At 45.1% G+C, this 25,245-nt stretch overlaps 1 protein-coding gene across 22 annotated transcripts in view; it reads left to right on the top strand.

Moving 5' to 3' along the window:
- LOC311129371 (dual E2 ubiquitin-conjugating enzyme/E3 ubiquitin-protein ligase BIRC6-like) overlaps nt 1–25,245 on the top strand; it is a 139,588-nt gene that overhangs the window by 72,021 nt on the left and 42,322 nt on the right. For 15 of the 22 annotated variants that reach the window (XM_084161649.1, XM_084161644.1, XM_084161655.1 and 12 more), the window contains 6 exons: nt 4,200–4,399; nt 5,220–5,291; nt 6,055–6,358; nt 7,964–8,181; nt 10,426–10,590; nt 11,292–11,457. In XM_084161649.1, the coding sequence (XP_084017775.1) occupies nt 4,200–4,399; nt 5,220–5,291; nt 6,055–6,358; nt 7,964–8,181; nt 10,426–10,590; nt 11,292–11,457 (1,125 nt within the window). The remainder of the gene's footprint in view (nt 1–4,199; nt 4,400–5,219; nt 5,292–6,054; nt 6,359–7,963; nt 8,182–10,425; nt 10,591–11,291; nt 11,458–25,245) is intronic. The other 7 variants (XM_084161648.1, XM_084161645.1, XM_084161647.1 and 4 more) reach the window with 1 other exon arrangement.

The following is a 25,245-nucleotide window of genomic DNA, read 5'->3' as shown; positions in this document are numbered from 1 at the left end:
CACCCTCCTTTTAAAGCTTCCAGTCTGTTATTCTAACTCAATCAGCATGACAGAGTGATCTCCAGCCTTGTCCTCGTCAACACTCTCACCTGTGTTAACGAGAGAATCACTGACATGATGTCAGCTGGTCCTTTTATGGCAGGGCTGAAATGCAGTGGAAATATTTTTGGGGGATTAAGTTCATTTTCATGGCAATGAGGGACTTTGCAATTAATTGCAATTCATCTGATCACTCTTCATAACATTCTGGAGTATATGCAAATTACCATCATAAAAACTGAGGCAGCAGTTAATAACAAATTCTTATTTACAATGACGGCCTACATTGTAAAATGTATATTGTGAAAATTAATATTTGTGTCATTCTCAAAACTTTTGACCACGACTGTACAGTGAGCCCCTACCGTCTCTCTCCACGCGTTCCCTGACAGCCCATTCCACAGAGGGATTAATGGCTCTCCCCCTTCACTGCAATCCATTTCTCTGTCTGAGTGCTGGGCCTCTGTCTCCTGAGATGTCGTCAGGTGCCATTACCAGTCTCTGGAACGGGTGGCCCAGTGTGCGATGCATACTCACTCTGCTGTTTTTCACTGTGTTGAGTAATGGGGCTAAGGGAGCAAATGTGTATCCAGTTCTACAATGATGCTGTACACTAGTTGCGTCCAACTCATTTTGCACCTGGGGCAGCATTCGGTCTTCAACGAGGTCTGGAGGGCCGCACTGAAAGTTGGTTATATTTCCTTGCAGTCAAAATGTGCTAAAAATAGTCCTCTATCACTTTCTATGCTACCCGGCTGTTTAGCTTTCATTGAGGTGATTTTATTAGGGCACTGGACAGTCAAGCTATGAATTGAGGTCCATTATCATTTCTACACAATTTTGATTTGGTGGAGTCATTTTAACGTATATTGAGTTTGTTTGGCCTGCCGGCCGTATGTTTGGCACCCCTACTGTACGCCTTCTCTCGCTCTTGGGCCGGGGTTTACTTTAGATAGAAAGCTATTATTTTATGATCATAAATTGACTTCACTGTAAGAGAAAGATGGAAATGTGCGCTGTACGTCAGAAATGATTCAGATCCAACCAGGGAATCTGAGCTTGGACGAGGGAATGGAGGCTTGAAAATGGCATGGGTGCATCTTAATGCCTTTAGCTGTAGTAAGTACAGGCCAGTGCCTTCAGTCTTTTTCCATCAAGTCCCATTTTAATGTAATGGGGTTATTTTGGTCCCCCCTTGCATCACCTATTACCTGGTATTCCTGCTTCGAAAGAAAAACTCTGCATGAAAGCTCCCAGTGCGACCTGACCACCCAATCAGATTCCACCCTATACTTTTCAAGCCCTGCTTGTTCCCAAAGCTGTTTTAGCCTTAAACGTTGGGGAAACCTTTATACAAGATTCACGTCCTCTATAAATCTCACTATAACATCTCTAAAAGATTCATGTCTGATATAGATTTTATACTAACACACTACGCTCCATGTAATGGTTTCATGTGGTGTGGTAAATGTTATTAGTCTTGCATTGGAGCAGGATTTTAAGGGTGATGTACTAGATTTAGCCTCCCCTCTCCTAGCTTTGACAGTCAGTACCAGGTCACACATGATGATATGGGGAGGATACATTCTGCACATTACGATATGACAGCCAGCCAGAACAGTTGATGTCTCAGTTTGATGATGTCAGCACTAGTAATGTGCAAACCTGGGAAGATCGTTTGGTTGCCTGGTTCAATAATCCAGTGATTTTACTAGTAGCCTACGGCTACACAAACACCATCTTTAGGTGCCGTCTCAGCCATAATGCATTCAAACGGAACTAATAGCTGACAAAACAGAGTCCAAATCTAGGTGTTTGCGCTTACAAATGTGTTAATACAAGTGTGTAGTCCAAACTAATCTGATTTTAAAAAATCCACTACACCCTGTAATTCCATACCATTAGGGCTCAATTCAATGTAGTTTCCACTAACTCTGCGGTAAGATATTGTTTGCAGTAAGATATTGTTTGCTTTACATAGAAACCCACTTTAGTGCCTTTTTTCTCTCTCGCTGCAGTCTAGTTGTACCATTGTAAAAAGAGCCAATGCTTGGTAGCACTGCTACAAAGCCCAGACCCTGTCTCTCTTTCCGTCAGTGTGGATATTGATTATTTCCAGTGGCAGTTCACAGCCTGTATGCCTTCCCTGGCACCCTGGGGCTAATTGCTAACACTAGCCGCCACCACCTACTGTCCAAGCAGTGGAGAGCGTCAACTCGTACCTGCAGTGCACCATCTTCTTCCTCATATCAGTCCTATCTATCAGTCACACTGGATGACTTGTCCGTCCCCCTGTTGGGTGAGATATTTAAAAAGGCAACTGTCAATCAGTTCAGCCACCCCACTACTAGAACAGTGGTCTGTTAGTGGTTACCCAAGATGGGAGGCCGGTGACCTGCATGTTATCTGCTAATGAGTCTGCCCAGCTCCAAACCCATTTCATCAAGACTGTCTTCAGCCAGACACTAACCACCTGATTAGGTCAATCATTGTCTTCATCGAACCGCTTTAGTTTAACCTCTGTGCACTCTGGAGTTCAGATAATTAGTTGAGGCGTATAGATTAGAAACTGTCTGAAGCCTGCCAACGGTGTATATTCAGCACCACTGCTTTCTTCTCTGGTCTAGGGTAAAGGAACACTTTATGTAAAGACCTCAGCCCCATTTTTCTGTGCGCTGAATCATATAGTAGGCTATATGCAGTAAAATGCCTGCCTGCCAACACTTACTACGTAGCTCACCTTAAATTTCCCCAGATAGCTTACGATACCGCCTTTTCCCAAAACAAATCTTTCTGGAATCTTCTGTCTCGAGACCCATTGAGGCTAATAAATGGAGGGAAGAGGTGACCCTCACTAACAGTCCTGCAAGAGGCAGGAGGAGACATGGAGCGATCTCGTAAATCAGCGCGGAGGCTTTGACCAGGGGGAGCTTATAGAATCCATTTTACCAGGCTCAGCCCAACTAACGGCCATCCACTGAACTGAAGACGGGTACATGGTGAGGTCTAGCACCAGCCCCCTTAAAAGCCTTCAACTTCCCCAAATAGGCCAGGCCTTTTAGAGTGAAATGGGTTTTGTCCCTCCAACCATTTTAGGTCTCTAGACCTCCTGATTTATCATCTGGAAGTCTCAGCCTAATAGGATGCACCTTGCATAGTAAAGGTACTGGAACATTCTGTAAAATATGTTTGTTCTTGAGCAGAATTATACAAATCCTTGCCGTTCACAATTTGTCCTCTGTTTCTCGCTGATCTTATCTGATATGCTCCTCTGAAGTCTAATGATGCCCTTTTCCCCGTGCCTTCTTGGTTGCATTTGAAATGTAACAACTCACTGGGTTGATGCTGTTTAGATATTCTCTGTGTAGCTCAGTCTCTCCTTGTGGCCCGCTGAGAGACGAGCGGTTCCTTCCCTCTCCATCATGTCTAATCCTGTTTTGGAAGTCTAGAGAGCACGGGCCCTGTTACAAATCGTATCAGTCACAACTTTTTAATTCACCATGAGGAGGACGGCGAAAAATCCCTTTAGAGACTGGAGCTATTAATCTTTTATTTTATTTTCTTCTCCAGGAGAGATGATGTGCAGCTTTTTTTGTAGATGACCTAACAATCGACTGGGGCTTTACATCATCATAAAACAGGCTGGCCACACTGCAGAATGAGAACTATAATGGGGTTCCATTTCTTTGGACCGTCTACAGAGCCACCCCCTGACGTTCAAACAGCGACAAGTAGTCTGTGCCCTTGATTCTTTAATCCGTGTGCATTTCATCCAGAGTGGCACGTCCTTTTCCCAACTACAACCATTCGCAGATTTATGCATTCACATATAAACATTGAAATGGCACTCCACTCCCTTATGTCTGGAAAACTGCCTCTCTCCTTGGTTGCTTGAACTTGATTAATGAATAGTGTGATGGCTCTGTTGGTTTTTCCCTCTCTCTCTTGATCCTCGAATGAGAGATGAGTTATCTCATTAGGTGTCTGAGATGTAAGCAATTTCCCTCTGCAGGGCATCCCATTATTTACTTGTCATGGTTGGTTGAGGTCAGCACACAGAAGAACATACGTCACAGAACATAGCTAGTGTCCCAATGAAAACCCCTCCAGAGTAATAAGTGGCCTATTCTCTAACCCTCCTCTGCTTCTCCCTCCTCCAGTTGAACACTGTGACATGCTGAGTAGCTGTCCAGAGGACGAGCCCATGACCCCGGGGGAGGAGAGTCTTGACGCAGCCATCGATGAGTCCATGCTGGAGACCAACCCCATCCAGTCTCCCCTGCAGGTGTTTGCAGGCATGGGTGGTCTGGCCCTGATTGCAGAGAGACTGCCCATGCTCTATCCAGACGTCATCCAACAGGTTAGACCGCCACTGATACAATTCTAATACCTATGTAACTAACACCACCAGTCAAATAACCCTTTCACAACCTGCTTCATTGGAATTATTTCATTGTAGTCCTACAATGTTTAGCCCATGTTTCTAGATATTATGTTTATAATATAGCCCATAATCTAGAGCCTTATATTTAAAGGGAAATGTCACAATTTTTCATTTCATATTCATCAGCTCCAGCACCACCCCAACATCAACATATGTGAAAATGTCGCATTTCTATGTTTTGTAGTAAAAAAGATGCAGTAAGATTAGTGTTTCCAATGACATCGTTGTGCATCGTGTGATTTTAACCAATTATGAGTATGCATTGCCTAATTGCCTACATATTGTCTACTAATTGGTTGATGTCATTGGAAAGACTTATCTTCCTCTATATTTTTTACTACAGAACATAGACATTTTCACATGTCGATGTTGGGGTGGTGCTGGAGATGATGAATATGAAGTTGAAATGTTCCTTTAAGAAGTTCAAGTTACCTTTGCTATATAGAACGTTCCAATGCAGATCTGCAGTTGCCAAAGTAATGCCGTGTCTTTACTTTGGGCCCAGCCTATTGAGAGGCATGGCAAGTCACTGGGTTTGCCGTTCAGTCTAAATCCGTATTTGTCTCCTCTGCGCTCCCCCGGGTGCTACATCATGCCTCCTAAATGAAAGTAAATGGATACTTAAACAGTAATTGCATAGTGACAAGGTGAGTAGCTGGAATGGATTCTGAGAGCTGCCAGGTACTAAATCTGTTTTTTCTTTTGTTATTTTCTCCCTCCTCCCAAATTGTTGCAGCGAATTGAATTATTCAGGCAGTCTCCCAGAGCTACTGGTGGTTTGAAGCAGACGCCCCACGAGGGCTACCAAGTGAGATTATTTGTTTTGTACTTAGCATTGTGATGACTATGAATCATATACATGATTGGTCGTTGGTTGGTTTATCATAACCCTTTCTCAACAGGATATTACATCATTCTGCCTTAGTTTAACCCTTTGTCTCACTGGATAGTGTTTGTAGGGCTCTTAAGGCTGTGAATAATTGAAGCGTTCTGCTCTCACCCTGAGCGAGACTATTAGCAAAGTCAACTTAAGGCATCGATATTGATGCAGGTGAGGCTTTTCTGTTTACCCAGGACTGACTCTGTGTAGTGTTTTCTGATAGGTTAGCCAAACAGCCCAGGTCTATACCTTTTGACCCACTGGTGTTAAGCTGTTAACTCACAGCACACCCTGTTCCTGGAGATCCGCTCTGGCTCTTAGTACAACTGAGCTTGAATTTATTATATTGATCACAACTATGCTTAAAATAACTTTATTTCTCTGCAGTGCTGCAGCTCCGATACTTGCCTTCATCTTAAAGGGATATGTCTGGAGTTTGGCTATAAAACCCTTTATCTACTTCCCCAGATTCCGTTGAACTCATGGATACCATTTCTATGTCTTATTCCCAGGGCACTATGCCAAGTCCCACAGCAGCTCTATGGATCTGAATAACAGCTCTCTAGTTCCATATACCCCCTACTACCCTCAGTGCCCAAACACAACACATGACCTTGAGATCCCATCCGAGTCAGCACATCTGTCAGCATTGTCTTCTAACCGCATTTTAACCCTGGTTCGTCCTGTGAAGGTGAGTGCTCCGGTGGTGCCCTCCACCACGCAGGAGAAGCCCAAGGACAGCGACCAGTTTGAGTGGGTCACCATCGAGCAGTCTGGCGAGCTCGTGTACGAGGCGCCAGAGACCATGGCCGCCGAGCCTCCGCCCATCAACAAGTCGTCAGTGCAGACCATGTCGCCCATCCCCGCCCACTCGCTGGCGGCCTTCGGTCTGTTCCTGCGCCTGCCGGGCTACGCTGAGGTGTTGCTGAAGGAGAGGAAGCATGCCCAGTGTCTGCTCCGCCTGGTGCTGGGAGTCACAGATGACGGCGAGGGCAGTAAGTGACACAACACCTCTCACACAGCTTTAGACGTGGTCAGGAAAACTCCTGGCCCTATTAATGGATGATTTATATGCATGTTCATATTTGGGTACACCGTTGAGGATGACCAGTTCCCAATGCTCCCAGTATAGGATGCTGCTGCAGGTTTCCTAGGGACAAACATTGTCAGCCCTAATAGCAGTTCACTTTTTTACCCGCTAATGCTCAGACTGACTTTGTCAGGCAGTTGATCTTGCCAAGCTGTGAACCAAGCGGATCGATAATTCCCTGAATACATAGCTATCAGTGTCAAAAAGTGGCCAATGCATGTAAATCGACTCCTTTAAAAGCTGCCGGCCCCAAGAGTGGGGAGAAAGAGATGGAAAGAGAGGGAGAGAGATTTTAATCCCTCCATTTACAATTGAGGCACGTTTGTTCCCCCTGATGCGGCTCTTCCCCTGCAGTCCTTGAGACTATACCGGTCTGCGGGCCCTGTGGATAATTTAGCCGAAGGACTCACACTGGCTTGTTTAATATTGACAAGTCCTACCCTCTCATACATTCCAACTCCTCCCCAGCCAACCTCTGCCTTCATTGTTGACGCCTATTTAGCTCCTCTCTCCTTCAGGGCCTGAAATCAACTATGTTGTCCCTCCAATGTTTTTTCTTTAGTCCTTGAAATAATGGCCCTTAATGATTGATGGACAGCAGGCTGCCAGCTTGTTTAGTGACACTGGTCACATAGCACACCGTCAGCCTGCCATTTAGTCGGCGGTTGTCTTCTCTGGCCTCATTCTCATAAGTGCTATATCGATGTATCCATCCTTTCTGGCCAGTATTCCTCCGCCTCTCTATGGTGGTCATCTCTCACACCACCCCTCACACATTTATCCAATGATATTATCAATCCTCTTCTCTGATTGACTGTGGGTGTTTCTCAAAATGCATACTACCGTGCTCTGAGCACGCAAATTGGAGCACGGGAGGGTTGGAGTATGAGTCCAAATCAAAGTATACGAAACGGAGCGCGGAGGTTACTTCTCAAAAGCGTACTACGTTTATACATATTTTAAAGAATGCTTCGATGCAAGCTTCAACGGAAAATATGCAAAGAAATATGATGCAACCACGTAAATAATTACGCAACATTCAATGGCGACCATTATTTGAGCTGAAGCGAGAGAAAAGTACTGTTTGCTAGCCAGATAGCCACGAAGAATTGTTATCTATATTGCGTAATATTAGTTTTAGGTCATTTTTGCCTGATAAACTATCTGGTTAGCTACATTATTACGATTTACATATAGCGAGCTGATAGTTATGAAGTAAAACTGTTGCTTTGTGTATAGCTTGTTTCATCTATTGTTGCCATTGTTCTGGAAGGTTCAGTGAATGGGGAGGTGAAGCGTGAGGTAATACAGTATGGGGAGTGAGAGTGCTTCTCAAATGTAATGTTTTATGCATTCTCCACACTCATCCTCACAAGAACGTACTCAAGAGAGCGTCTTTGGGGAATGCTCTGAGCATGAGGGTGTGCAGCATGGTAGTAGGCATATTGAGAAACACCCTGTGTCTCTCCCCTTCCTTGATTGGCTGTATCTCTCCTCTCCTTCCTCTTAGGTCACATCCTGCAGTCTCCGTCGGCCAATGTGCTGCCCACGCTGCCCTTTCATGTGCTGCGGGCCCTGTTCAGCACCACGCTTCTCACCACAGACGACGGCGTGCTGCTGCGTCGCATGGCCCTGGAGATAGGAGCCATCCACCTCATCCTGGCCTGCCTGTCAGCCCTCAGCCACCACGCGCCCCGCGTCCCCAACGCCACTGGAAACTCCTCAGAGGTGAGGCCCAGACACTGGACATGTCCGAAACACACACACACTCTCTCTTTTGGTTATGTGTGTGTGCTCAACAGAGCATGAATGAAAACACAGTTCACGCACACTCATACGTCACCAGATGTGGACAGATGTCAGTGGAAGTGTGTTCTGTCCATTTGCGTTCTCTTGTGTTTATAATGGACAGAGGATAAACCTATTTCGGGTTGGGTTGACAAAGCATTGCGTGGCGTCTTGTCTAATGTTCAGATGCTGCCTCCAATGCATTTGGCTTGACACAATAGGAGGTCCTCACTCTCCAGGGAGAATTCAGGTGTTTTGTCTTTCCCTCAATGAGAGATGGGCGGTGAGGATCAGTCATGTTATTAATTGCTCTACCTGGCAGGGCTTTACTCAGGGCTCTTACTTATATCTCCACTGAGCACTTGACAAATTGGGTAATTGTTTAGTGGTAATGATAAGAGGCAGGTCTGGCTTTGAAGAGACATGTCCTTTGTATTATTGCCAACTCCAGACAGAAGGGAACATCATGAATAGGAATTGAATCATGGACTCTGACTGCCATGCCCATTACATGGAGTGATTAGTCTTATATTGAGGTTTCTGCTGGGCGTCAACACTTACCTCCTGCTCAAAGCCTTTCAAAGTACTCTGGACTCTTCTAGGACCACTGAGACTCAAAGGAGATGACTGAGAACTCAGATCAAAGAACAGATTGCACCCACCAAATTGTATCGATCACAATATTGATTTTGATCACTAGAAGCTTAACCTGGCGTAGCAGGCGTAAAAGATACGCCTAAAACTAGATCCCCGACATACTGGTCTTGATGAGAAGAGAAAAGAACTGTTGGGAGGTTCTCTTCTGCACTGTTCAACCAATCCAGGAAATGTGGAGGGGGAGTTGAGATGGAGTGTCGCCTTGTTAACGTCCAATAGCGCAAGTTCGCGTCACAGGCTCTTTCCATTTCACCTGAAAACCAGAATATCCGGTTGTTGGGGACTCGGCAGAGGCTACTAGAAACTCGACGCCACCAGCACCCAGCAATGCCACCACAAGGGTCCAAGTGCCATAGATCATAGGCTCAAATTCAGCAAAACCACCAAAGATTACATTTTATATAGTAGGATAGGCTATTACAGTACTACAGCCCAGTGTTACTGTGGATTGTCTCGACAGGCGCTCCCGTCCACAGACCAGTGTGGATTTATGGAGTTGTCAGAGTTGAGGACAGATCTCCGGACTGATGGCTTGAGGGCAGGCCAAAGTCCTGTCACAGTGGTAATGGTTGTCCTTGAGCGTGGCGGCCAGTTATGTTATGTGGCCGGAGATGAGACCGGGGCCAGAGCCAGCGGACGGTCAGTCCACACACACACACACACACACACACACACACCCATCCCTCTTTATCTGGGAAAGTGAGCCTCCTCCCTTCCCTGATTGATGTTCCAGTGCTCAGTGATTTGTCTCCAACCTCTTATGACGAGAGCATAACTCATCGCCCTGTACTGCTGGGACAGTGTCAGGACTGGGCCCTGCTTCGGCCCTATACAAAACACACACTATGGCCATCTTTTAAAATAAAGTGAACCGGTCAAAATCCCAGCAGCCTCATCCCACCTCCACCTCTGTCAGAAAGGGTGCAGTCTCAAGAAGGCTAAACGTTCTCCTCTCGTCTAACTCGGACATCCTTTCATATCCATCTCTTAGTTCTCTCTATTCTAGCATGCCCCCCGACCCCTCCCCATACCACTGGGAACTCTCAATGCCTTTGTCATACGCACAGCACCAGGTCAACCCGAGCATACGCTCTCGCCCTCCAAGACTCCTGTTTTTTACATGATCTCCTATTCAAACTGCTGGGTATGTGCTTGGAGCAGAACTAAAAGTGCCTCAAGTGTATAACGGGGCTGTGACAAGCAGGGACTGTGGATAGGCTAGTTATGTTTGATGTTGTGAGATATTATTATTTTTTAAACCTGGAAAACCAGCATTGCTATCTCACTCGACCATTGATCTGAAGACTGACATTTGCAAAGGGAAAGTAATCTTATTCAATCCAAATCTGTAGCCTATGCTTCATTCAGGATAAATTGGGGTGTTTTGCTGATTTCATGAGCTTATGGAATGCTAGTATCTGTAGGCCAGGCCTATGTTGTCATCACAATGGACCACTAGGCTAAACTTTCCCCCTGCTGATTTCCTGTGTTGTGCTGATCACTTCCACTGGTTCTGTCTGTCCCCAGCCCACGGTGTCCAGTGGTCATGGAGGGGGCACCAGTGAGGAGCAGCAGCTGTACTGGGCGAAGGGCACTGGGTTCGGTACAGGCTCCACTGCCTCAGGCTGGGACGTGGAGCAGGCCCTCACCAAGCAGAGGCTGGAGGAGGAGCACGTCACCTGTCTTCTGCAGGTAAGAATCCCCTACCCCAGGGTTTCCCAAACTCTGTCCGCCCCTCCCGCGCCTGCACTACACAGCTGATTTGAAGTAATCAAAGCTTGATGAGTTGGTTATTTGAATCAGCATGGAGTGCTAGGGCAAGGACCAAAACGTGCACCCAGGGGGGGCCCCTGGATTGAGTTTGGGAAACCCTGCCCTAGGTGTAGTACATCCTGAGGGTTTTCCCCAATGGCATAAAAGTGTTACCTGGCTAACAATGGGAAGATCTATGCTCTTACATACTTTAAATAAGTACTTCCTGTGTAGTTACCTCAGAGTAAAGGCCGGTTTATAATCGGTATAACGACAAGTCTGTAGACAATCAGAATGCGACAAGTGTCGCTGGTCAAAACAACATATAATTTATACTCTGGTGGAATGTCTGTAGACCGTCGCTGCGACTGTCAGTTTCCTTGTCGCACAGACATGGAAAAAAGTGAATGCCTTTGCGACTGTCGCAACGTCCGTTGTCGTGGTTACTGGGCTGCTACAGCAACAAGACCAAATCTATTTTTGACGAGTTATACAATTCTCAGATAAAATGACCTACTTTTATTTCTTCACACTCACAACACTCTGACAACAGACATGTCGGTAGACCAACTGTAAAACAGCCTTAAGGCCTACACGTGTTGCTAAAAGTGTATGTGTGCGCCACTTATTCTGTCTGTCAGGTGCTGGCCAGCTACATCAACCCAGCAGGCTGTGTGAGCCACGGAGAGGCCCCTACAGGGGCGAGCAGGGGCCACAACAGCAACGCCCTGCCCACAGTACTGCAGGAGCTGCTCAGCCAGTCCTGCCTCATTCCAGCCATGTCCTCCTACCTACGCAACGATTCCGGTGAATGAACACTCTTCTTTAGTCTTTGTGTTGAAAGTTTCCATGAGGTTATGATAACTCCCGTTTAGGATGGCTGTGCCTTTAATGAAACGGGAAACTCGATGGCAAATCTCACAACAATTAATTTGACAGGTTGAACGTACACTACATGGCGAAAAGTATGTGGACACACATGACAGGTGCATAAAATTGAGCACACAGCCCATGCAATCTCCATAGACAAACATTGGCAGTAGAATGGCCCGTACTGAAGAGCTCAGTGACTTTCAATGTGGCACCGTCATAGGATGCCACCTACCAGACAGGTCAGTTCATAACATTTCTGCCCTACTAGCTTCCCCGGTCAACTGTAAGTGCTGTTATTGTGAAGTGGAAACATCTAGGAGCAACAACGGCTCAGCTGCGAAGTGGTAGGCCACACAAGCTCACAGAACAGGACCGCCGAGTGCTGAAGTGTGTAGCGCATAAAAACCGTCTGTCCTCGGTTGCAACACTCACTGCCTCTGGAAGCAACGTTAACACAAGAACTGTTAGTTGGGAGCTTCATGAAATGGGTTTCCATGGCCAAGCAGCCACACACAAGCCTAAGATCACCATGCGCAATGCCAAGTGTTGGCTGGACTTGTGTAAAGCTTGCTGCCATTGGGCTCTGTAGCAGTGGAAACGCATTCTCTGGAGTGATGAATCATGCTTCACCATCTGGCAGTCTGAAGGACAAATCTGGGTTTGGCGGATGCCAGGAGAACGCTACCTGCCCCAATGCATAGTGCCAACTGTAAAGTTTGGTGGAGGAGGAATAATGGTCTAGGGCTGTTTTTCATGGTTTGGGCTAGGCCCCTTAGATCCAGTGAAGGGAAATCTTAACGCTACAGCATACAATGACATTCTAGACGATTCTGTGCTTCCAACTTTGTGGCAACAGTTTGGGGAAGGCCCTTTCCCGTTTCAGCATGACAATGCCCCCGTGCACGAAGCGAGGTCCATATAGAAATGGTTTGTTGAGATCGGTGTGGACGAACTTGACTGGCCTGCACAGAGCCCTGACCTCAACCCCATCGAACAGCTTTGCAATGAATTGGAACGCCGACTGTGTGCCAGGCCTAATTGCCCAATATCAGTGCCCGACCTCACTAATGCTCTTGTGGCTGAATGGAAGCAGGTCCCTGCAGCAATGTCCCATCATCTAGTGTAATGCCTTCCCAGTAGAGTGTAGGCTGTTAAAGCAGCAAAGGGGGGACCAACTCCATATTAATGGCCATTATTTTGAAATGAGATGTTCGTGTATGTGTCCACATACTTTTGGCCATGTAGTGTATCAGCACTGCTTATGATGAAAGTTGCTACCCTTTTTATTGTTTTTCAGTACTGTATATCATGATCTATGACTTCTCCTGGTCTCAGACATCATGTGATGGTAGTTATGTCCTCCTCAGGTGAGGTGGGTTGGGTTTGTGTGCCAGGCCAATGTATTTACCTTCATTTGGGGGTGCTCCACAGTTTGGGAACCACTGGAATAGAAGATAGCATAGGTCTAGTTGTTTTCAAATGTTACGGGAAAGGTTAGTAGGCTATTTATGGGTTGCAAGTTTCGTCACAATTGTTTTTAATGTTCTGACTCCCGATCAGTCCGGCTCACATTCTACTCAATGCATTGTCAATTGGCACTGATGAAGAATTTGTCAGAATTACATTATATTGTCTTGGAAATACAATGACATGTCTATAGGAGGCAAATTATTAGTAGGAAAACCTTCTTTTTTTTTTCATTGTGATGTCGTTAGATGAGGTCTTATGTGTATGACTATCTTTTCTGCATCTGGGAAACCTGCTAAATTCCAGTGAGAGGGAGGTGTGTGTGAGAGTTGATCATTTGCTTGATGAGACCGCAGATGGAGCTGCAGGATCTTCCTCTAACATGGCTATTGCTTCTGTGGGGGTCGACGCTCTCCAATAAAGTTCAATTAAAATTTTCAATTATATTAATCCATGCTTTTCCACTTATAATTCAGTGTTTTCATGCGCGAGAACGAATAGGTTTTGTCTAATTTGATTAGTTGTTACTTGTGACTTCTTTTGGTAGTAATTATTGTGTGGAAAATTGGATGAAATGTAATTTCTTCTGACGATACGAAGCGTTCATTGCACGATGCGAACTCATTCTCTATGCTGTATTCGATTTTTTAAAATATGCAACAGACGTTTTTGTTAGAAATAATTAGTTCCCCGCACCGAGCAACTCTTAGAACCCTTTGTCCCTCGAGTATAGTGGTAGAAAAGTTTAGTGAAGCTAATTCTTATTCCGAGCATGTACCATCATTCTACAGTGCGTACCATCATTCTACAGTGCGTACCATCATTCTACAGTGCTTTCTTTGCGGAGGCTCTACTCTGATGTGATCAGGGTCTGAAAAGGCTTTTTGTGAAAGCAGGATATGATGGTAATCCTCAAAGGTAATCCCTAGTCCCTGGTGGTGAGGCCTGACCCAGAGTTAACTGAACACTGAGCTAAATGGTAGGTCAGTCCATTGCTCTGACTAGGTTTGCTGTCTGTTAAGCTATGACCCTGGGGGTTGTCAGAGGAGCATGCAGGCCTGTGTTCTGTCATCATCCCAAACCACTCTTAATAGGAGTGTTCACAGTCCACCCAACCAACCCCCACACATTTAAAATCCATCGGCTATCTGTGGATAGTAGAATCCATTCTCTATCTTTGGGGAAAGTGGAAACTGTCGGGATAGTGACATTTGTTGGGATAGTAGAATCCATCCACTATCTGAATTTTGACTTCGATACCACCACGTTAATCTATCAAAATGATACCGCTGCAAAAAAAGAAGGCATATTAACCAAAGTCACAGAATGGCACTTGATCCAGACAGAAACTCAGCTACTGCTCTGTTCAATCGTTGGGAATCTTGAGTTCAATATCATTACATTTGAAGTTTTTTACATTTTCAGAGCCATGTATGCATTAATGAATCAATTATACAATCATACAATCAATTTGACTTTGTTTTTACCAATCTAACTACATAACATAATGGTAATCATTTATTTAAATGGTTAATCTCTATTGATAAATGAAGATGTAGCTTAGGCCTATTCACATGAATGCATATTCAATAAGATTGTGTGCATGTATTGAGTTATTGAGCTTGTTTTGGTTGATTTCATGGGGATACAGATGACAATCTGTTTCCCTTTCGTTTGGGACTTATTTTCTTATACTGATCAACATTTGCATAGAAGTAGCTTATTTGATAAAAGTATGCTCTGTCTCTTTAACCAGTAATGACGTCATTCATGAGGCAAGAATAATATCTGGATAATTAATTATTATGTGGTTTCTTGCAATAGCCCTCTGACTTTAAAGAAAATGTATCAACTGTGATTCCTAAAAGATGTGTCTGGAGATTTGGTCAACTCCATCAGATTTGTCTAAAATCCTAAATTAATCACGAATGAGCAGGGTCAGCTATACTCCGTAAAACATCAACTCAGATTTTGTCTAACGTCAACTGAAAGATCTGATAGAATAATGTTTTTATTGAGGATTTTCAAATGAATCATTTTCCGTGTTTTACTAATGTTTTGTATTGAACAAAAATGTCTGTTTTGAGTATTTGTCAACTCTGTCACTGATGGAGTCTTTTTTTGGTCAATATTCTGAAAACATTTTAATCACTGTTCTGCCACTTATGTTTAAACAAGTAAAGTATTTGCCGTGCTAGACCTAAGTGATAATGTTTACTCTATAAATGTTTTAAGTTCTAAATCTAGAAAAACATGCCAAAATACTAATGAAATTAGGCCTGGAGCATTTAATAGTGCTATAAAGCAAAACCAAAAGAAGTTTGGAGATCTGTATTACTTATTTAAATAATCTAATGTTAGAATTAAAGGGACATTTCGAAAATGTTCTACTTCATATTCATCTCCAGCACCACCCCATCAACATATGTGAAAATTGCGAGTTTCTATGTTTTGTAGTAAAAAGAATAGAGGAATGTAAGTGTTTCCAATGACATCAAACAATTAGTAGGGAATACCTACTCATAATTGGTTAAAATCACACAATGCACACTAATGATGTCATTGGAAACACTGATCTTACTCAATCTTTTTTACTACAAAACACAAACGCGCAATCTTCACATGTTGATGTTGGGATGGTGCTGGAGATGATGAATATGAAGTTAAACATTTTAGAAATGTCCCTTTAAACTATCATGGCCTTTAAACACTTGTTGGACAATTGTAAAAATGAAATTCCTTTTATGGTGTCTGACGGAGTTGACATATATCCAGTTGCATTTTATGAAAAATTATAATTATGTTCCTTCACATGGTCTGATAGCTGATACTTTGGTCTATCAAAATATATATTTCAAATGTTGTTAATATTACGACAAATATTTGTGGGGGAAAAAGTTGATTGCCCCATCTTTCAAGAATCCCTAAGGTCTAAAACAGCAAAATATTCTCTCAGCCTCATGGCAAAATTTGTAAAATAGCATGTAATTAGCTCTAATACTGCACATTTTTCTCTCTGCCCCATGGAGAGAAAAAAATATGTCCCCAAAAATGTCTACAACATTGCAGGGTTGCCCTGCGAAACTGCGCTACGCCACTGAAGCTACCGGTATCTTCTTGCATTGTAAAGTGTTCTAGCCTGTATGGACATTGTTTTGCGACAGTTACAACATTTCTTCATGCTGTGTCGCATTATTCAAGTGTGTTAACTTCTGTGCAGCATGAGTGGGGAGCTAACATGATGCAGCCCAGACTCCCAGTGCAGGTTAAGTGGAGCAGGCACTGTGCTTTCACGCTCTAAGGGGGACATTGGCTGACAGAGTTGATCCGGGAGACACATTTGACAGAAGTACCGAAAGTAACAAAACTTCTAGGACCGCACCGTTTTTCATGTTCAAGTACAGAAGGTTCGGTATACCGTGCAACACTAGTGGGGGTAGTAGAATCCATCCACCATCTGTGGGGATAGGAGAATCTGTGGGGATGGGATAATCTGTGGGGATGGGAGAATCTGTGGGGATAGGAGAATCTGTGGGGATGGGAGAATCTGTGGGGATAGGAGAATCTGTGGGGATAGGAGAATCTGTGGGGATGGGAGAATCTGTGGGGATGGGAGAATCTGTGGGGATAGGAGAATCTGTGGGGATAGGAGAATCTGTGGGGATAGGAGAATCTGTGGGGATGGGAGAATCTGTGGGGATATGAGAATCTGTGGGGATGGGAGAATCTGTGAGGATAGGAGAATCTGTGGGGATGGGAGAATCTGTGGGGATAGGAGAATCTGTGGGGATGGGAGAATCTGTGGGGATGGGAGAATCTGTGAGGATAGGAGAATCTGTGGGGATAGGAGAATCTGTGGGGATGGGAGAATCTGTGGGGATGGGAGAATCTGTGAGGATAGGAGAATCTGTGGGGATAGGAGAATCTGTGGGGATGGGAGAATCTGTGGGGATAGGAGAATCTGTGAGGATGGGAGAATCTGTGGGGATGGGAGAATCTGTGGGGATGGGAGAATCTGTGGGGATGGGAGAATCTGTGAGGATAGGAGAATCTGTGGGGATAGGAGAATCTGTGGGGATGGGAGAATCTGTGGGGATAGGAGAATCTGTGAGGATGGGAGAATCTGTGGGGATGGGAGAATCTGTGGGGATGGGAGAATCTGTGGGGATGGGAGAATCTGTGGGGATCTATCCACATTTTTGTGGTGATTTTTATGGTTAGCTTATGTTTTTGTCTAATCATTTATGAATATTAACAGAAAACAGAACAAAGTTGCTCACAGACGTTTAGATATTGCCAGGAATAAAATGGCAAGTTGGCACACTACCAAGGAAATGAAAGAACCTTGAAAAAACCCATTTCTGTTCGCTCTACAAATACTCTGCTTATAACGAACCCTTAGCGGGATACATCCGTTTTCGGACTATGGACAGATTATTGGCATGTTTAATATCAACAAGGTGCATAGACTCTCCCCAAAAGTATTTTCTGCTTCTCAATCTGTTTGTTCTGAGCTGAAATGGGCAGGTAGGCCTATATCAACGTAGCCTCCATTCACAAGGAGTTGCATTATAATGTCATTAAATAATAGTTGCATATCAGGTGATGGTAGCTAATAGCTCTGTGTCTAACCACAACTACCTCTTTGTCCGATGCTGTTAGTGTGTGTCTGTATGTGTTGTGGTGTGCATTAACGTGCCCCTAGTCTCATAATTAAATAACAGCAGATAAAGAGATTGGTCCTCATCTTTTAAATGCCTCAGACACGCTCAAGCGTGGTGTGTGCAAACATGCAGCCGGGGCTGTCTGCTATTAAATCACATTAAGTTTACTGCCTCCTTTTCATTGTCGCTCGCCTTTTCTCCTATGTCATTGTTATGATTAAACATTTGCATTCAAAATGGACTAATATTTCAATTGACATGTTTTATCACCCAATTTAATAACAAATTGTGTTTTTGGTGATTAATCTACTGTGCAGTATGGTCAGTTAAGTCGGTTCAGTGTGTGAGCGCTGATGGAAGCCAAGGGCTCCTCTCACTCTGTTGTATTGGCGCCAGCCCTCAGAGCCATGAGCTGTCAATCAATGTCAAGGGGTTGCTGGTAATGAAAAAGTGGGAATGGGACCTAAGCACTCCTGCAGTCTCTTTTTTTAATAACGTGCCGCGCTGAGGAGTGGGGGGAGGGGGTGTTCCTTCCAAAAAGCATTAAGTGCAATGCAGGGGGTAGGCAGCCCTGGGAGGTAGATAACTGTGGGTGTGGTGACAGAGGCAGACTTGGTATTCAGTAAGAGTGTGGCCCTGATGATCAACTGTCATATGCTGCTGGAAGGAGGGATTGAAATCTCCATCTCATTCCTACATAATGTACTGCTTTCACTTTCCATTTTGTATACAATTTACCTTCAGTGGCGTTGCAGTTTTTTTTACATGTTGCTTGTATATAGAGCTGTCACAATTACTGTTTAACTGTGTAGCTGATGGTTATGGATGAAGAGCGTCATGAAAATGAAAACTTCATAACCGTTTGGAGCGAACAGCTGACTGAAGACGGGATGGCCCAGGCGTCCGTGTGGTTCAGTCAGTTTCGGCTGTAACATGGACTTGATAACTTTGTTGCTCCTTGCTGAAACAAGCAAAAGAGTATTCGGTTGCCAAGGCAACACCCCCACAATGCAGCAGCACATATAGAAATAAAATGAATAGAATGGGCTTGGAACCTGGCAATTTGACTGGTAAACTCATGGGTACACTTGCAATAATCCGAGTCATAAGAAGGAATTCCCCTCGACCACGCCCACAAATTGGGTAAAACAAACATTATTTTCCATTGGCCCCCATTGTAAAAGCGCCAACTGCTGTGTTTAATGTACATGTAACCAGATTAAAAATCCCGATTTACAGTTCACAATGCTCCCACATAAGGAAATAGAGACCTGTGGCTTCAGGCTATTCGGCGTGGGAAATTATGGGAACCCGGTGTCCAAGTAGGCTACACGTAGCTATATGTGTGGGAAACATTTAATCACAGGTAAGATTTTGAACTTGTTTAGTGTAGTCCGTTTGTAACTCCACTCACTACTTGTAGCTGTATAGTCAGTTTTGTTTATGTTGGTCTTTGCTAGCTAGCTAGCTAGCACTCACGTGGCTGCTAGTTCTGTCATGAAAAGGGGAATGAGGGAAGCCCTACAATGTTACGTTTTTTAGAAGTAGTGAGAACGCTCAGGAGCAATCAATGTTGAAAAGTAATCTTTAGACATGTTGTACTTTTCCTAAATGGAGTTTTGTAATTGACTAAAACAAGCTGACAACAAGAAAATTGCGTCTGAAAAAGGTTGTTTTTGCTGTGAGCCAATGGGGTAACCATGGGTTGTTTTCCCCCAAGGCGGGCGGGCCGCGACGTTCTATCTAATACCGACTGGGGGTATGGCTACCTGGTATTTTGACGCAATAATTCCAATTATGTGGCTCATTGAGTTGAATCAATAGCACCTACACTACATGGCCAAAAGTATGTGGACACCTGCTCGTCGAACATCTCATTCAAAAATCATGGGCATTAGTATGGAGTTGGTCCCCACTTTGCTGCTATAACAGCCTCCACTCTTCTGGGAAGGATTTCCACTAGATGTTGGAACATTGCTGCTTCCATTCAGCCACAAGAGCATTAGTGTGAGGTCGGGCAATGATGTTGGGCGATTAGGCCTGGCTCGCAGTCGGCGTTCCAATTCATCCCAAAGGTGTTCGATGGGGTTGAGGTCAGGGCTCTGTGCAGGCCGGTGAAGTTCGTCCACACCGATCTCAACAAACCATTTCTATATGGACCTCGCTTCGTGCATGGGGGCATTGTCATGCTGAAACGGGAAAGAGCCTTCCCCAAACTGTTGCCACAAAGTTGGAAGCAAAGAATCGTCTAGAATGACATTGTATGCCGTAGCATTAAGATTTCCCTTAACTGGAACTAAGGGGCCTAGCCCGAACCATGAAAAACAGCCCCAGACCATTATTCCTCCTCCTCCTTTACAGTTGGCGCTATGCATTTGGGCAAGTAGCGTTCTCCTGGCATCCGCCAAACCCAGATTTGTACGTCGGACTGCCAGATGGTGAAGCATGATTCAACTCTCCAGAGAACGCGTTTCCACTGCTCCAGAGTCCAATGGCGGCGAGCTTTACACCACTCCAGCCAACGCTTGGCATTGCACATTGTGATCTTAGGCTTTTGTGCAGCTGCTCTGCCATGGAAACCCATTTAATTAAGCTCCCGACGAACAGTTCTTGTGCTGATGTTGCTTCGAGGCAGTTTGGAAATTGGTAGTGACAATATTTACATGCTTCAGCACTTGGCTGTCCCATTCTGAGAGGTTGTGTGGCCTACCACTTCGCGGCTGAGCCGTTGTCACTCCTAGACGTTTCCACTTCACAATAACAGCACTTACAGTTGACCGGGGCAGCTTTAGCAGGGCAGAAATTTGACTAACTGACTTGTTGAAAAGGTAACATCCTATGACGGTGCCACATTGAAAGTCACTGAGCTCTTCAGTACGGGCCATTCTACTGCCAATGTTTGTCTATGGAGATTGTATGGGCTGTGTGCTTGATTTTTATTCAAATAGCCAAATCCACTAAATTGAAGGAGTGTCCACATACTTGTAGTGTATTTTTGCTCCTATGGGTACACTCTCAATGGCTGCCAGTCCACCCATTATGCCATCATTGACTTGAATGGGGATGCCCGTTCTATTCATTCTGTTTCTATGGCAGCACATGCAGTCAGGAGCGGAGGAGAACATGTCAAAATAAATATTAATAAATACAATTCAATAAATAATAATGTTTAGTTTATTTTTGCTATTACTGTGACCGCAGTCATTTGGCTGGCCAATTACCGTCATCCAAAATTCCATGACCATCACAGCCCCTATAAACAGTCATGTGTTTTATGATTGGGTGAAATTCCTTCTAATGTAGGCCTAGGTCCTTGCAGCTTGGAATGTGTGGTGTTTCGGAAAAGTGCCGATACCTTTGCTTCAGGAATGACACCAAACACATCAATCTTTCTATGAAATCTATTAAGATGGGCTACTCCAGTCCAAACACATTCTCATACCATGCACCATTCATCCAGTGTCTACATTAAAAGCCTGGCTACTAGCTTTATTAAGGGATACCACACTAGTTGACATTAAAAGCATCATTAAGGCTACAACACCACACTCCTCTGTCTCCATTCATGCTCTTCGTCCTCAGTGTGCTGCCTAATAGCCGCTGTGATGAATATATTAGCCAAGCCTGCCCTTGCACTCCTAAGAGGCGCGGGCGGGCGGGGGGGGGGACCCTCTTGTGTCGCCCCTGCCCGCCCCTCTTCCCATCCTCCCTCTACCCCTCTTCCCATCCTCCCTCTACCCCTCTGGCAGTCTATCTGCCTCAGGCCACACTCATTCCTCCTGCTAATCTCCTAACTTGGCCGCGCCGCTTGCGTATTGTTCCACATTAGTCATCGGTGTCTTGGCAATCCTTTTGGGACGCATTACGCCGCCGCGCACTCCATCACAGGAAGTTAGACCATTTAGTGAGAGGTAATGCCTTTTAATGTCACTGCGAAACTAATCTATTTTAATTGAAAATGACATTTATTTATCCTCTCGCTCGCTCCCCTCTTACCCAACCATCCTCACACATGACCCTCCTCCCTCGCACTTTACCGTCCGTCAGTGAGAGTGTTAGGAACAGCTTGTTAAACAGGACAAGCATCTAGTCCACTCTTTTGTGAAACCTTCTCAGGGGGGTATTGGTGAGGAATCCTACATACTGCATTTGTGCCAAGTGCTTCCATCTACACACATAAACCATGAGTGGAGATGGCTTAGCTCCACAGCATTAGCATCTCCTCCACTCTTCCCTCTTGCCTTCATTCCTATTCCCCCCATTTCAAAAGCAGATGTGATTTAAAGCCATCATTCATGTTTAGTGGGCCTGTACATTGACGTGGTGGGTAATCTGAACAAGGGAGGCTTCCAGAGAGGGGGCTGGACGCCCAGACCACACAATCTCATGGAGTGGCCCTCGTGGGGATCGGTGACTACCCTATACTGCTCCAGTCCTCAGCACCTAGACTACATTTCTACAGGGTTTGTCCCTACTGCTGGACATGTTCCTAGTAGATCTGAATCCACAAAGTGAATGCTAAACGAGTCACCTCCCCAGATTCATTAACGCTTCCCCTCCCCCTATTTGCATATGACAATCTACCCCCGGCTGGCCGCCTATCCTACTATGGAATTTTCAATTGGTATGTGATTTTCTCTGTATGGCTGTTTTGAGGTAGGTATGGGTGTCTGTGCCTGTTGTGTTAGCCTTAAGGGGGTAAGGGCAGCGGTAAGTATGGATCGCATGCAGGCGTCCCGTGGTAAGCGTATGAAGTCATACTGGTGCATTGCTCTCAGAGGTTTATTGGGCTGCTGTGTTGTCATTTTCCTCAGTGAGCATGTGATGTCATTGATGGCGCCTGGTCTGATTACAGCAACACTTTTGGTTTTGTAACGTGGTGTTTTCCAACAATGTGCATTGTTCACTTGTGTAGTTACCTAGGTTGTACTGCTAGCTACTTTCTTAATCTTGTGTGTCCATGACCCTATTGATTCACACACGATGTGTGCATACACACGCTCACACACACCACGTTGAGGTAGGTGCAACTGACACGATTTCAATTTCCTTATGTGCGTTTCCGATTGCAGTAGCAGTCGACACATCTGAAACCGAGCTCAAGGCAGACGGCAGATCTGACCCCCCCACTCACCCTTTCTCATTAGAATGCAGGATGCACATGGTAGTTTAGGTACATTATTTTCCGTATGTTGCATGTGACTGGAAACAACATGCCACCCTGACCTTTGTGAAAGCTGAAAACTCTCTGAATCCTTATACAGTACTTAGTAGGAGGGTACCAAACTAATGGAACATGTTGTAGGCATACAATAAGCATGTGAATAGAGGTGACGATACAGACCCCATCCAGCCCCTTTGATAATGTGACATTCTTCCTCAGTTACACACCCATCTTCACCATATTATGGCTCTTATCCTTAATGGTATCTATGCATTTGGTCTCACACAAACGCGCACAGGCATTTACTTATGCATACATTCTCCCACAGAATCCATCATAGATTAGGCTTGAGGCTAGTCTAATTCATATATTCAAATTTTATTGTTACATTTTCCCTATAGCACAGTACATCTAGAGTTATCCATATATTTATAAAAGCTTAGATTTTTATACAGAAACAGGATCGCTGACACTACCCTGAAATCAACATGAACAGAATAACCGAACAGAACGTGGAAAGAGACAGTAGAAGTGTAAGTATTAGTAAATGCGTAATGGAGCTTTTTTTCTGGCGCCCACAAGGTCCTTTCCCACCCCTGCGGATGATTTCATCACCACCGCAGGCTCTCCTATCACTCTTTCTCTCCACTAGCCTTTTTATTGCAGATCTCCAGTTTGGTTTTGAAGTACCAGGTGGTCAATTTGAATAGAAATGTTTCTTTGTCATTGCCACTCCTGCTCTCTTTGCAGATCAGTTCTTGCCGGGTGCGAGATACAGACGAGATCGCTCTGTTGTGATCTGTCAGATCATGAGAAGCGGTGACTAACACTTGCGTGTGTACGCGTGTGGCCTATCTGACGGCAAGCAGCACATTACATTAAAGCTACTCCAGAGCCACATTGCCGGGGTAACGTGCGCTGTGACAGCCGCCAAGCAGTTTAAAATGCTGTCCCTGGAAGATTACCAATGGGATATGGGGGTGTACAGTTCATCTGTAATGGCTTCCCAGTGTTCTGTGCATGCACCGCCTCCTCCACGCCATGCCCCTTAAACCGTCCAGGCCAGTGACATCAGTGTCCCTTCTTCCGTTTTTATAATCCATTTGACAAGGAAGATTTGTCAGTAACACTGTTTCCCTCATCACGCCATTGAGTCCAAGTCAATGAGTCCAAGGTTGAAGTTAGTTCCAGCCCAGGCTGTGCTGGCCTGTAGCCCGGGAAAGTGAACCCTGGCTGGGCCAGGGCCAGTGTCTGTCTGCCCATCCTGGATCCAGATCCAGCACAGCTATGGTCATGATGTAGCCACCAGCTCACTGTTATCTCCCTGGTTCATGGCTGTGAGACACCTCCACATAACTGTCCACCCTCATTCTCTGTGTGGGCAAACTGCTCGTGTTGTTTTTATAACTAGTATCCAGTTAGGGGGAGGAGGAGCTTGGGATTTCAAATCCAGTATATGTTGGTTGGGGTTAAAAGGAATCTTGGTTTGTGCCTTGTCGTTTGGGGGATCACTCTGGCTCACACGACAGTGTAGATGTAAACAAAGACGATGACGAAGAGGTTGAGGAAGGTGCCAACGATGCCCAGCAAGGCCAAAATGGACTCCTCCTGCTCCTCCTTGCTCTCCAGCGCCCGCACCTCCTCAATTGTGATGACCGTGGGACCCATGGCCATAATGCTCGCTCAACCTGGCAGGGGTGCTGCTGGCACTTATCTGCAGAGAGGGAGATGAAGGCAGCCCATGTGACATAGGCACATACAGAGACAAACATTAGAGAAAAGAAACAACGCAAGCCCACAATCAAGAGAACACAGACAATGGGAATGAATTTAGATGTTTCGTTTCAGGCTGCACTGCTATGATGCATCCAACTCCCCTCCCCACTCATCCTCTCCTACATGTGCTTTATACAGCACCCTGGGGAAAATTGAACCAAACAGCCCTCGACTAGCCTAGCCAACCACCAATTCCTCAAGAAGAAATCAATGGTGATCGAATAAAACATTTGCCATGCACTGTTTAGTTATTGCCAAAGCTGTTGTGCCCCACCACAATAGAATCCTAGTATTCAACATCCCTTACTGTCTAGCTGCAACGAAAACGTTGAACGCCCCGCAAATGTCAAAACGAGCATCATTTAATGCTCCCATTTAGAGCCCCATACACCCACCCTCGCTTTTTTCCAAAGGTAGTTAATGATTTTCTTTCCACCCCTCTGTGTATGGAGCAGGGGCTCTAGCTGGTGTCAGACCTCCCAGGGAAATCTACAGGGAGGTAAACAGTCAGTGACACTGCCACATCCAGCAAGGGCTGAGAGGCAGGCAGCGCAACGCTACAGCCACAACACCGTCAACAATAAGCAGCCCGCGGAAACACAGCAGCCACCTCTGAATCTCAAACAGGCAGATCCTACCATCCATCGGAAA

Source organism: Coregonus lavaretus (genome assembly GCF_964263955.1).
Source record: "Coregonus lavaretus genome assembly, chromosome: 1".
In the NCBI taxonomy this organism is placed as follows: Eukaryota; Metazoa; Chordata; class Actinopteri; order Salmoniformes; family Salmonidae; genus Coregonus; species Coregonus lavaretus.
This window is presented reverse-complemented; position numbering and strand designations above follow the sequence as displayed.